The sequence below is a fragment of the Lipotes vexillifer genome, unplaced genomic scaffold (assembly GCF_000442215.2).
Source record: "Lipotes vexillifer unplaced genomic scaffold, Lipotes_vexillifer_v1.1 scaffold299, whole genome shotgun sequence".
In the NCBI taxonomy this organism is placed as follows: Eukaryota; Metazoa; Chordata; class Mammalia; order Artiodactyla; family Lipotidae; genus Lipotes; species Lipotes vexillifer.
Window position 1 is genome coordinate 1,055,953 of NW_006784347.1, and position 14,155 is coordinate 1,070,107.

The 14,155-nt window shown below is 50.7% G+C and overlaps 1 protein-coding gene across 3 annotated transcripts in view; it reads left to right on the forward strand.

The window, feature by feature from the left end:
• Positions 1-2,794, forward strand: part of TLK2 (tousled like kinase 2) — a 110,279-nt gene extending 107,485 nt beyond the window's left edge. The window contains exon 22 of one of the 3 annotated variants that reach the window (XM_007456746.1): positions 1,451-2,553. In XM_007456746.1, the coding sequence (XP_007456808.1) occupies positions 1,451-1,624 (174 nt within the window). In that variant the 3' untranslated portion in view covers positions 1,625-2,553. Of the gene's footprint in view, positions 1-1,450 lie in introns of all 3 variants that reach the window. The other 2 variants (XM_007456747.1, XM_007456748.1) reach the window with 2 other exon arrangements.
• Positions 2,795-14,155: the final 11,361 nt, after the last annotated feature.

Consider the following 14,155-nt stretch of genomic DNA (forward strand, 5'->3'; position numbering starts at 1 on the left):
TTTATTTTTTTTTTTTTTTTTTTTTTTTTTTGTGGTACGCGGGCCTCTCACTGTTGTGGCCTTTCCCGTTGGGCGGAGCACAGGCTCCGGACGCGCAGGCTCAGCGGCCACGGCTCACAGGCCCAGCCACTCTGCGGCATGTGGGATCTTCCCGGACCGGGGCACGAGCCCGTGTTCCCTGCATCAGCAGGCAGACTCTCAACCACTGTGCCACCAGCGGAGCCCAGAAAGCTTAATTTTTAAAGGCCAAGGATCCTTATGTTCATTTCTGTGAATTTGTTATTTTCCAAATGCTTTAATAAAGCAACTATGTGTAGGTGTCTTTGCTTTTGAAAAACCAGGAATTTTATTAATTAAACATGAAAAAAATAGAAAATCAGTAGTTCATTTTATGTTTTAGATATATTAAAATAGACTTTACTTTTCAGAGCAGTTTTAGATTCACAGCAAAACTGAGTGGAAAATAAAGCATTGCCATATACTCCCTGCTGACGCAGCCACCCCATCCGCGGATGCACAGCCTTCCCCCTGTCAGCATCCTGCACCAGAGTGGTACATCTGCTACGATCAATGGACCTACATCCAGGCATCATTACCACCCGAATGTAAAGGATGGACTTTGGATGATAATATTTTAGATTTTTAAAAATTGATTCAATTTAAAAGAATTATATTGTAAGGCTGTGATTAAATGGAACTGTCTGGTTAAGAAATAGGAGAAGACAGATAATCTACGTAAGGGCCTTTGTGTTTAAAATTGTAGAAACTGAGGCTACGTAGCTCTTCATACCTAGCACAAAGGAAACCTCTGTGTTGGTAGTGAATTAGGATTCCGAATCAGTAAGTTTTTATGTCTGCAGTCCTCTTGAGGAGACAAGTCCTGTTCAGGTTTTCCTTTACTACTTAGATGTAGTAGTGCCTGATCATTTGCCTGCTGATCTTTTAGGGAAAAATAAGATACACTGAGAAAGCATTTACCCATCTGTGGCACACCGTAGTGTTAGTCAGTATTGGTCTCCTCACCCTGCACGTGGTGATAGTTTGTCACTACAATTTCCACTTCCTCAGGAAGTTCACACGAGACCGTGGTTTGTAGATGCAGAACTATGAAGTTATACTGTGCCCATGCACATCAGCCAAGGCAGAGAGGGGGAGTTTTGCGTTGGTCTTTGTGCTTTGGGGACAGAGATCTTTAGAGGTCATGCCCCGTGCCCCCTTGGGAATGGCTCAGGCACCTTTGCTGGGGAAGGAACCAGCGGCCACAGAGAGATGCTGCGTCTGGCACGTCTCTCCTGGGTCTGCCTAGTGGTTTCCAGGCAAGGCCCTAAAGCCCCTTCTCTTTAGGAGACGTTTGTTCTGGGCCCTGGCAGCTGCTACAGAACCTCCTGGGTTCCCTCTTGGGGTGCCAGGATTATCTGCTTCAGGCTTCTTCAAGAAACTTTCCTTTCAGGCGTTTATTCGACGATGCTTGGCCTACCGAAAGGAGGACCGCATCGACGTCCAGCAGTTGGCCTGTGACCCCTACTTGCTTCCTCACATCCGAAAGTCGGTCTCCACAAGTAGCCCTGCTGGAGCTGCTATTGCATCAACCTCTGGGGCGTCCAATAACAGTTCTTCGAATTGAGACCCACTCCTAGCCACAAACTGTTCAACACACACAAAGTGGACTAATGGCATTCAGCAGCGGGTTTGGAACATAGCGAATCCAAATGGATCTCATGAAACCTGTACCAGGTGCTTTTATTTTCTTGCTTTTTTCCCATCCATAGAGCATGACAGCATCGATTCTCATTGAGGAGAAACCTTGGGCAACTCTGGCCAGGCCTCGTAGGAAAAGGCCCCGCCCAAGGTTCCGGCGTCAACAGCCACTGCGTGTGGCTGCTCTGAGTGAGGAAAAAATTAAAAAGAAAAACTGGTTCCATGTACTGTGAACTTGAAAACATGCAGACTCAGGGGGGTGGTCCCTGATGCAGTGCTTCAGATGAAGAATGTGGACTTGAAAATACAAGACTGGGCTAGTCCAGTGTCTATATTTAAACTTGTTCTTTTCTTTTAATAAAGTTTAGGTAACATCTCCTGAAAAGCTTGTAGCACAAAGGCTCGGCTGGGGATGGTGTTTGACTTCGGAGGAAAAAAAGTTGCTATTGCCCGTTAAAGGCACTAGAGTTAGTGTTTTATCCCTAAATAATTTCAGTTTTTAAAAACATGCAGCTTCCCTCCCCCCTTTTTTATTTTTGAAAGAATACATTTGGTCATAAAGTGAAACCCGTATTAGCAAGTACGTGGCAATGTTCATTCCAGTCAGATGCAGCTTTCTCCTCCGTCTGTTCTCCTGTTTGCAATTGCTTCCCTCATCTCAGTAGGGAAAAAATTGAGTGGGAGTACTGAGATGTGTGGGTTTTTGCCATTGGACAAAGAATGAGCTTAGAACTCTGCAGCTTGGAGTCTCTCTAGGTTTTCAACTATTTCTTCACAATTTGAACACTTGACGGTTGTCCCTTTTAATTTATTTGAAGTGCTATTTTTTTAAATAAAGGTTCATCTGTCCATGCAGTCCTCTTGGATTCTCTGAATGTAGTAACTATTGAAACTGTTCCAAAGGTAGGCAAAAAATGGGCTCGGGAGCCCGATGCTCCAGGGATCAGGAGTCCTACCCACAGTCTCGTGTGTGCTTGCTAAATGGTGTACATTTCTTGTTAACCGTGATATTAAAACTTGATCAGCACATAAGCTTTCCTCTGTTAGATCTTTTGGCAGGAAACAACCTCCAAACCCCTAAATTTTGTGGGTGTGTGCTGGTGTGTGTGTCTGTGTGTGCATGTGCACACACACACTTTGTCTAACTCACTTTAATAGATTCATTGAGTGAAGTTAAAAAATAATCTCAAAGGAAATAGGTATTTCAAATATGAACATTCTCTTGGAACTAATTTTTTTTAAATTTGGTTGTTTCTGAGATGTATGATCAACTGAAGATGGAGCTGAAATGGGAGCTGCATGGACCCACTGTGCCCTTGAAACAGCAGAGCACTCGACAGTACAGGGGGAAGGAGGCCAGAGTCTGAACATGTGGTAGCCAGCTTGGAATGTTACTGACATATGTGGCAAAAGGGCTCAGCCAGAAATATTTAAAGATGCAGCATTCAGGCATCTGAGTTCCCTAGGCAGGGGGGAGGGCAGTCAGGAAGGGTAGAGAGCTCTCAAATGACTTATGACTAGTATTTCTTTTACATGTGAAAAATGCCAGTAGTGACACATTTTCTAGGACCTTTGTTTTGTGGACCTGCCCCACTCTCCCCAGTGTCAGGAGATCTTAAGGGAAGATGGAGTGTTCCAAATTGGAGAGAGGTTCGTGGATGTATTGTCCTGTGGAACTCTGAAGGGAAGGAAGTCAGCTCCAGAGTCCTTGTTGCCCCTAGCTTTCCAAAGAGATTTTATTGCAATATATATATATATTTATACACATGTGTGTATCGTACCTTTTTTTTAAACCATTACTTTCAAGTTGCTAATCAGAATACCCATGGGGTCTCAAAGGTTGAGCACAACACCGAAAGGATGGTGTCTGTATACGTGAAGAGATGGATGAAGTTGAGGCCATGTTTAAACTTACTCAAGATAATTAAGTTCTGTTCCTCTGTTCTTCCCTCTCATTCAATGATCTTGAAGTGTTTAATTTTTAACTTTCTTTTAAGGATGAAGGAATGCTGCATCTTTAAGACTTCCCTCTAACTTCCTGCCTCCTTTTCCCCAAGTTCTTATGAGTGAAGCTGTAGGACTTTATTTGGTGATCTACCTTTTCTACCCTCAATTTGAAGAAGGGATGCCCTCTCTTCTTGCTTTTATTGGGTCTAGGGCTTGGTTGGAGCTGATTGGGCTTGGTTGAGTCTGGCCAAGGCCTCTTTCCACTGCATGGATAAGCCCCAGGGAACATGCAGAATGTTGACCTTTTCTAGACTTGTAAGTAACCAGTGAAATCACTAAGTGGAGTTCTTCCATGACATATTTTGTTAATATGGGTTTCACTTTTTCCAAGGATAATCCCTCATTGCCACAATGTTGATTTACTTTAAACAATGACAGAAAAATCTGTACTAATTTGTAATTAAATCCAGCCAGACTGTTTTGGCTTTTCCCAATTTGGGGGGGTGGGGAAAATATTAAAATAAGTTTCAAGAAGTGAATTTTCCAGCCTCTTGATTTTACTCTAGTTCTCCAGCTTCAAACGGGGCCCTTACCACCTAGAGTATAGCTAGAGGAATCCTGGCAGCTGGCAGAGTCCCAGTGGATGTTGCAGGCATGATGGGAGTGTGGGATTCATGCAACATCTTTTATACCCCTGATGTGCCAACAGCTAGGCTTGTGGGTGGGAATACAGCAATGAACAGAATGGGGAAGGCCCAACCATGACCATGAGCTCACCATTCAGGGGTAAAGGCACTGGGCCCCAGGAAGGGATGGAATACAGGGGGCGAGGAGAAGGACGTGGGGTCTGAATCTTCCATCGTGACATGGGCAGCTTTAAATAGAGAATCGCCAGTCAGAGCCGTGCACACCCCACTCTGTGGCTGACCTGGACACATCTGCTGTCCTTTTTTAGAGGGTTTGTTTCTTGCCTGCTTTCTAGTCCAGGAAGGACAGGGTTTCCTCCAGCTGAGAAGATTAGCAGTCAAGGAGCTCTTGTGTTTCTTAATTTAGAAAATAACTGTCCTTAAACATAGTTATCTCCTTGAATCCTAGAGCTAGAAGCAAGCTTTGGGTCCAGCTCCTTGCTCCTAAGAAGGCGACCCACCTTTGGCGATCTTTTGCTTTCTGAGAATCTTTTCCTTCTCTCCATTACTCATCATTCCAATCACTCAAGCCCTCTTCGTCTGTAATTAAAATCCGCGTGGGGTTAAGTGGGAGAGAGACATGGTGCACAAACTAGCTGTTCTGTTTTAGTTTCTTAAGGCAGAATCACCTAGAGGCTAAGAGCCTGGGCTTTAGAATTAGGTCTGGTTCAAATCCCCCTTCTGCAAGCTTCAGGAATATCTCTTTGCATGGTTATAGTGAGGAGTAGAAATAAGGTGTTTAAAGTACCTGGCACATAAGAGGGAAATCAAAAAGTGGTTTGAAAAAGATCACAAGATTTAGTGAGACTCCCAAGTTTGCTGGTTGAGGTTCAGAGCCTTTCTACTCTCCAGGTTGTCAGATTTTGTCTGGAGCAATGATGTAGACCCTTCAGCAGCCTTCCTCTCTTGCTTGAGATTCAATATCAACCTCTATCCTACAAGGTCAGCAGCCTTCTCTTACCCTGCATCCAAGACTGCTTCTGGCTGAGTGTGGGAGGAGGCGTTTTATAGGCCAGTGTGGCCACCAGTCCAGCAGCAGCAGCATCACCTGGGAACCTGTTAAGAATGTATGTTCTCAGCTGCCCCCCTCCCATTATCTGTCTCCCAGATGGCATAAGCACTGAAGGTCACAAGCCCTACTGACCTTATCATCCACCCCAGCAACGGGGCAGCTGGAGGGTGGCTCTCAGGACTTGTCTAAACTCGCCCAGCTGGAAGACAGAGATGGCTTTGTTTTATTTTTTGTGTTGGGGGTAAAAATCTGCTTTAAGCTCTGGGCTGTCCTAGGACCAGATGTCATTTGTATGCCCTTTTATACGCTTATACTGGTGCCTTGGTACCTAACAGTATACTCAAGAATCATTCACTCCTTAAGGCAAAGCTTCTTACCTTAGGCCTTCTCTTAAAATAAATGTAACAACTCATCAGTTCCTTCTTGTGAATTAATTTATCACATTTTTCTTTTATCTGAGGGGTCCAGGGCTACCGGAGGACTGAGACCTGGGTCTTCTTATGAATCCAGCCTGGTAATCTGGATCCGGGCTGAGGAGATCCTGGGCCTGACCTGCAGCTCCTTGGAAGGGCTATGGGGAGGAGAGAGTTGCAGAGAGATCGTGGGGAGAGGAGGTGGGGCTCCGGCCGATGCCAAGCTCCGTGGGTGGGTTGGGGGGAACCTGCCAGAGGCTAGGAAAACAGGCAGGCCCGGGAGCAGGTCTGGGACATGGTAGGGGCAAGGAATAAAGAGCTCTATTGTGCCGGGGAAGCTCGCAGGGCCTGAGACAGGCTGGCCGGCGGAGGGGGCGTGTGTGGTGCTGGGCAAGAGACCCCGTGGTGTGCAGGGGTCAGAGAGCGCCGGGCCACCGGTCAGGCCTGGGTGTGGCAGTAAGTGCCCGGCCAGAGAACTGTGGTAACCTCAACCTCCTTGGCCTCCAGGCACAGCCTGCCACTGCGGTGGCCTCCTGTGCTGTCCCAGCCTTTGCACCCCCAAGGCAGCTTGGGAGAGGAGCTGCAGAGGGCGGTATCAGCAAACAGAAGGGGCTTTCGCACTGCTACTTTGCAGAGAAGTTCCTCAGCTGTGTTGCTTCATAGAAGCATCTCGCTGATTTGATATATGAGGAAACCAAAGCCCAGATTGATTTGGCGACTGGTAGTAGGTAGGTAGAACAGGATCGAAGGGGAGGGACTGCAGGCTTGAACATTTTGTGAGGTGGATTCTCTGAGTGCCATCTTGGGGCAGAGAGCATTGGAGCTAAAGGCTGCACCTTGGCGCCCAGCCGGAAGCATATCTTTCTCTAACCTTGGGTTCCACTGCCCCGGGGCTCCCTTCACTGAGTACCCCCTCCCTCAGGGCTAGCCCTTAGAAATCTACTTGGAGACCCAGCTGGCTTGGGCAGCAGCCCTGCCTCTGCTGTCCTGAGCTAGAAGTGAAGTTAGGTGGGAAGAAGGGGCCATGGTTTCCCAGAACATTCCTGCCTCAGGTTCCCTAAGCCCTCTTATCGTGTCATCTTGCTTTGTAGATGAGGCAGTGAAAAATTCTGTAACTCCCTGTCCCTGTGTCCTAACTGACAAGTGGGAATCAGACCCTTTGCCTTGACTGCTCATGGTCGCTGTAAGTCTTGAAGGGGGTGAGAGATGTAAAGATGTTTTCAGCAACTGAAAAAGTAAAAAGCAGAGGGTGTTGCTAGATGCCTCCTCTGCGTCACAGGGGCCCTTGGAGAGGTGTCTGCAAGACACAGAGGGCCCTCCAGTGCAGGTGGGCCCTGGCCTGTTTCTAGAAGGAAGACTGTCCTAGAGTCAGACTCAGCCCTGTGCCCTAAGAGAAGGGCATGCATGAAAAGGAAGGTCTTTGCCTACAAATTAATTTCAGGAGCCATTGCTTCTTCGCATCTACAGACTCCCAGAACCCTACCCACAACCTTAATGCTAACCCTGCTCCTCAGCCCACGGGAACCAGACAAAACTGGACCTGGTTTTGGTATCTGATAAAACAAGACAACAGGAGAGCTCCTAGTGAAGACTGCATGCTCTGCGACCCTGGGCCAGGCACTCACACACTCTGAGCTACAGTTGTCACAGCTCTAAACTTCATGCATCCACACTTCTCTTGAGAGCTTTCTGTTTCTAATACGTTGGGCTAGGCTGTGTGGGATGTAAAAAGGTACATCAGACTTGGCTCCTGCGTTATCATTTAGTAGCTACATGTAATAAATGTAAGCTTGGAGCTGATGAATTCTATAAGAGTGAGATGAGGTGCCTGGGGATTCGGGAGATGGCGTTGAACTGGGCTTTGAAAGATGGGCAGAATGAAAGAGAGTGAGGAAGGGCAGTGTTTGCAGCAAAGGGTCCTTCACCCATTCTGTGCTCTTGCCATGAAGTGTCTGTCATGCCTAGATCTCTCCCTGCACTCTCGTGCCTCCAGGACTTGGTCATCTGAGCATCTTTGAAAACTCAGCTCAAGCGTCCCCTGCAGCCTTCCTTTCTCTGGGCTCTCACAGCACCTTGAACACCTCTCCCTTCTCTGCCTTGTCGTGTGTCTGTGTGTGTGTGTGTGTCTGTGTGTGTGAGCCCAGGGCGTGGCTAAAGGAAAGTCGGGTCGTTGGCCTGCTGAAGCACAGATCCTGGAAGGGGAAGTTGGGCTGGACAGGTGGGGGTGAGAGACCAAGGAGGAGGTCGGGGCAGTGTGTTGGATGCAGGTCTTTGGTCAGGGAGTGAGCAGATCGGAGCTGGGCAGGGACAGCCAGGGAGACTGTGTAGCTGGGTCCAGGTCTTCAACAGCAGTATTTTTCAAATTTCTTTGATGGCAAGCCACAAAAAGAAACCCTTAACATCTCAACCCAACGCACATTTCACAGACTAGAGCTTAGCTCATGTGCAATGCACTGATACTTACTGTTTCACTTCATCTTAAAAATGCTGGTCACCAGCCACTGGTGCCCCAGTCTGTGCTTGCTGCTGCTTCGCTGGGGGCTGTGGAAGGGTCTGGCTGGTCTCTTGCAGCTGGAGTGTGGGTGCCGGGCCAGCTGGGTGCAGCCACCTGCATGCGGGGCTCTGTTCCGCCAGGGGAGGCTCTGCCTTTGGTCAGGATCTGGGAGGGCCACACAAAACTGTGGGCAGGAACTGGGCCCAGCCCTGCATTCGAAGGGTCAAGTACGGAGACTTGAGAAAACCTCATCCTGCCTGTCCTTCCTGAGTTGGGAATTGGGAGTCAGGAGCTCCCTCTTGAAGCCTCAGGTGACCTCTTGAAGAGGGGGGTGCAGAAGCTGCTGGCCCAGCCAGAGCTGTGGAGCAGAGCAGGCCTCGACTCCTGGCTTGCCCTGTCCTCAGTGCAAGGAGCCAGGCTAAGAGGACCTGCACCTCCAGGTTGGGAGAGGGCCCCGTAGAGCAGACAGGGTGATGCGACATCCCTCTCTCCCTGCTCTGGCACCAGCTGGGTAGGGCAGTAGAAGGAAGGTTTTGGGAACTGCATCTGTCAGCTCAGCTCTGTCGCCCCCTCTTGTTTGTGGCGGTGCCTCAGGCCAACCTCTACCCCTCTCTCAGCCTCCATTGGCCAGCTTGTTTCTGACCTGCTGAAGCCTCCTGAGGAGACACAGGAGCCAATGAGGATCCTGGAGGCATTGGATTTGTAAGCCCCCTGCTCTGAGCTTGCTCTGGGGCCCTGCTGTTAGCTGTGGGCATCACTGTGGTGACTCTTCCAACTGGGAGGCACATCCAAACTAGATGCATGGGGAGGAAGTTTGCATGTCCTGCTTCCTGGAAGGGGTCATGAGGTAATTATCTCCTGTTCCCTGGGGAAGAAGAAGCTGGGGTTTGGAGTCCCTTCAAAGGAAGTTTTCTAATCCAGGCCTCGGGCTCGAAGTGAGTGGATACAAACTCAGTGGCCCTTTTGGGAGTGGAGGGCCCTTCTCAGTGTCCTCCAGTAAGAGGGAGTAAAGGAAAGAACCTAGGGAAAGTGGGCAGACTTGTTTTTAGGTTATATTTGTGGCCATGATGGGGTAGACCAGGAGAAGACAGACAGCCATACACTTTCCTAGTAATGTGGATGTTGGAGAAATTTTTTTTTTCTTTTTTAAATTTATTTTTGGCTGTGTTGGGTTTTCGTTGCTGCGCGCGGGCTTTCTGCAATTGTGGTGAGCGGGGGCTACTCTTCGTTGCGGTGCGCGGGCTTCTCATCGTGGTGGTTTCTCTTGTTGCAGAGCACGTGCTGTAGGTGCGCGGGCTTCAGTAGTTGTGGCCCGTGGGCTCAGTAGTTGTGGCTCATGGACTCAGTAGTTGTGGCGCATGGGCTTAGTTGCTCTGCAGCATGTGGGATCTTCCTGGACCAGGGCTCGAACCAGTGTCCCCTGCATTGGCAGGCAGATTCTTAACCACTGTGCCACCAGGGAAGTCCTGGGAGAAATAATAGTTCTTTTAGGTTAACTGTCCCAAGATCATGCAGCTGGATGAGGTGGAGCCAAACCTTGAAACTTGGGTGTGTCTGAACCCCAAGCCTGCCTTCTTCCTTCTGTCTCAGGTCCTCAGTGCTGCGGACAAGGGGAGACTCAAAGGGCAGATTGCCTGAGTGGAGAGCCAAGGGTTTGAGGTGCAGGAGCCCAGGGAGGAGGCGGAAGGGTTGGGATCTGCCCAGACCAGCCCCAGGCTTGGCCAGACTTTTCCCCTGGCTTGGAAAGGTGCAGAGTGGGGAAAATTTTAGGTGCTCCTTGGGGCTCATACCGCCTTAGCCTAGTTGCCTCAGGTAAGGACTGACCTTGTCTGTCTTTTCTTTTTTCTTTTCTTTCTCTTCCCTTTCTTTTTCTTTCTTTCATCAGATTTTGCCACCTAATTAGCCAGAGCCTTTAGTTGATCAAACTCCTTTTAAAAAATATTTATTTGTCTGCGTTGGGTCTTAGTTGCAGCACACAGGCTTCTCTCTAGTTGTGGCACGTGGGCTCCAGAGCGTGTGGGCTCAGTAGTTGGGGCGTGCAGGCTTAGTTGCCCGGTGGCATGTGGGATCTTAGTTCCCCGACCAGGTATCGAACCTGCATCCCCTGCATTGGAAGGTGGATTCTTAACCACTGGACCACCAGGGAAGTCCCTCTTTCCTTTATTTATGTCCTATTCTACTTGGCCATCCAGTTGCGTTCTTCCTGCCTTGTGTTCCTTTCTCCTAAGCTTTTGTTGTAGGCCCGGCTGCCAGGAGTGTCCACGGGCTCTGCTCCCCTGGGCACCCTCTGGCCGGAGAGGCTGCTGAGGTCCAGAACCAGGGAAGAAGAGACGAATGCAAGAGGAACCCTAAGCACAGTGAGTAATGATCCCAAAACTTGTACGTCAAAGGGCTCCTGAGACTCAGAAGGGAAGTGACTTGCCTGGAGGGCACCTGGATAGTGGGTGGCTGAGCTGGAATTCCAGCTCAAGTCCGACCCCCAGGCCTGGCCTCGTCCCACTACTTCTGGACATGTGTTTATTAGCCAGCAGAAGCGGGCAGAGAGCTGCGTCTACCCGGTTTAGTTTACACTTCAGGACACCATTTTTACGTACAGTTAAACATGGAGATGTTCAGAGCAGGTGGGGAGGTTGTCTTGTTCTCTCAGGCAAAGGAAAACATCGTGTTGCAATCCTGATCAAACTGACCTGTGCAGCTCTCGTGGCCGGTGGGGTGGGGTCGAAAGGTAGGCAGGGTGCAGGGTAGGGAGTAAGGGAGATAACCCTGATGTCCAAACAGCAGAGGAAGATGGGAAGCAGGGAGGGTACTGACGTTTCCTGAATGTCTTTATCTAGGGGCCATGCCCTCCCTTTGCACAAAATATTTCAAAAGATAGGAATTGTTACCCCGTTTACAAATATGAATTGTGACCTCAGTGAGAGCTTCCGTAACGCACTGCATGTCACAAAGCAAGTAACTGGGAAAGTCCGGATTCTAACTCAGGTCTCTCTGACTCCAAAGCCTGTGCTCCTTCCTCTAAACTGGTTCTGATGAGATCAGCAGACCCTCAGTGCCTTTGCTGCTGAGGGAGAGCCATTTCTCAGTATCGATTCCATTATGGTGAATATCATCTTGGCAAAAATCTCCCGGACTGGCTAAGTCCCCAGCATCTAGCCTGATGCCTGGGACACAGTAGGCCCTCAGTAAATGGCTGTTTGAGCTTTAACAGGAACAGTGAGGAGGCAGTAGGCATAGAGGACACTGACCCTTCTTTGGAAGTAGATGAGGTTCTGGGTGCTGATGAGGGAGTCCCTCTGAAAGCCCCAACCTCCTCACAAAACCCAACACTCCTGCAGACTGTGACCACCTTCCACTGACAACTGATCCTGCACAAGATCTTTAAGCGGTGGGGGACTGGGCTGGACTCTCCACAGGGAGAATTGCCCAGACGTCACTGGCTCTCTGCCCTGCAAGCTGAAGATCTAAGACAGATGGTGGCCACGGATGTGGGCCCAGACGATCAGCAGAATACAGTGCGTAACCCTGGCACGCTGGAGCAGGAAGCCTCACCCTCGGCAGAGACTAGAACAGGGCCTCAGAGACTTGAACAAACATCTGCCCCTGCTAGTAGCGCAACATACTTCCGTGCTCCTCAGCCCTTTCGTGGCAGTCTTCTCTGCCTGGAATATGGCAAAAATTGTGTCATCTTCCCCACTAAACAAAACTCTTCTAAGACTGCGACTCTGCTCGTCATTGTTCCCCAGCAGCTAGCCCAGGGCTAGCCACCAGTGCTTGTTGAATGGGTGAACGAAGAAATGAGAGCATCTCTTGTGTACTGGGAGCTCAGGGCACCGTGCTGGCGAGTGGTGGACTTTCTGGACCCACGTGATTCACTGGTGATGTCAGGTAGTCAGCTTCTGCCCTCCTGGTGGGAGGAATGCCCAAACCTACTTGAGCTGGTGGGGAAGAGAGATCCAACCCTGTTCCAGAATCTGGAGGGCTCCTTGGGAGCCCTGCCTGAGTTCCCTTCCGGCGGCAAGGGGACTCCTTGGTGAGAACTGTGGCCAGCACAGCCAGAGATAAGCAAGCAGATAGAAGCCTGTAAGATGACTTAGAGAAGAAGCTTCCTGTGTTTTGGCTGCTCAGACAGGAAGAGAGGGCAGCTTAGCTGAAGCTGGCAAATCCTGAACCCCCTTGTAAATAATGTGAGAAAGGGGGCACCAAGAGGATGATCTTGGAGGCAGCCCCAGTGTGGTCAGTAACCCGCAGAGCGCTGGGATCCCAGGACATGCCACATCAAGATGTGTACTAAAGGGCAGTGAAGGCAGTCACCAGAAGGGACTTAGGTCTGTCAGACCTGCCCAAGCTAGCTGTGGAGTGCCAAGGGCTTTGCTGGCCTGACTGCTAACCATTTTTTAGGACCAAAGTGTGGATAGTAGGAATCTTCCCAGGGGACTCTAGGGGATTTTAGTGGGCGCTCACTTTGGGGTCCTGCAGCCTCTAGGTTGATATTTGCGAAGAATCTCAGCCCAGCAGGGATGGAAAGAGCTAGTGAGCATATTTGGCCCCATACCCTCATTGCAGCGATGGGGAAAGATTTACCCAAGGCAAGGGTAGTAAAAAGAAAAAACATTGAATTTGTTATTTCCAAAAATAGCACTGAGGTGGACAGTACAGGAAACAATAAAATTTATATTACAGTTTCATAGTGTTTTTATTTGATTTACTCGTGGTGGGAGAATGTGCATCTTCTTCGCATTAGGGTCTCTGAATGTCTCAGGCCGGCTCTGAGCCCAGACATCCCAAGTAACTTTTTCAAGGTCGCTCAGGGAATCAGAGGTGGGGCTGGACTCTTAACATCCTCTCAGTTCAGTGCTCTGCGCTGCAGTGACCTGTTGCATAATACGAAATAACTGTGGCTTGTCTTCTCTTTTATGAAATTTCCATTTGGTCCTTTGCGACCCGTCAGCAGTCCGGTTGCTGGTGAGAGTGATGATGTCTGTCTTCCGGGACGTCCAGTGGACGGATTTTACCTGGGTTTCTGGATACAGCCCCATCTAGCAAAAGCACTAACACCGATTTGCGCCAGAGACGCAGACACGGGGGACACGCAAATGCTAAAACAACACTTGCAAGTGTTTGCCCTCCCGCACAGGGCACAGGGACCCTGCCTCCCCCTCCCCCAATCTTTGCCTGGGTGGCCGAGCCCTGGGCTCCGCCCCTTCCCCATCAGACCGGGGGAGGGGTCCTCCTAGGCGCGGAGGTAGCGGACGCTTGGCGGCTGGAGACGTGGGCAGAAAGAGGCGGGACAGAGGGGGTGCCAGGGGACTGGGTCTGGCCGCCTGGGTCCGCCGCGCGCCGCCGCCCCGCCCAGTCGGGTGGTGCAGCCCACGTCCCGCCACGCGGTGAAGTTTGCGGAAAGTTGCTTCCCAGCCCGCGCCAGCCGAGGAGTTGTGACGCAGCGTCTGGGGCTCCAGGCCCGGACAGAGAGGGAAGGCGAGGCGGGGAGACAGGGAAGCGGAGAGCGAGAGAAAGAGTGCACGCCGGGGTCCTCCTCGACCCCGCGGATCCTTCTCTCCCGCCTCCCCTCCCTCTCTCTCCCTCTCGGCGCGCTCTCTCGGGCCCCCGCCTCGGCCCCGCGCCCGCCCGCTCCTCCTCCCCTTCCCCTCCCACGCTGCCCGCTTCCCTTCCCCTCTGCCCCTCAAACCCTCCTCCCGGGTTCTGCGCTCCTCCCTCCGCCCTCCCTCCTCCCGGCCTGCCTCCTTCCCTCCTCCTCCCCTCCTCGCCCCGGGAGGCATCACTTCTTCCCGGCCCGGAGGAAGACGCGAGCCCCTCGCGGGCGGTCACCACAGCCCAGCGCCGGGGTCGCCACCGCGCGCCGCGCCCGTGCGCCCTCGGTCCCTGCGTCACGCGCCACGCCGCGGGT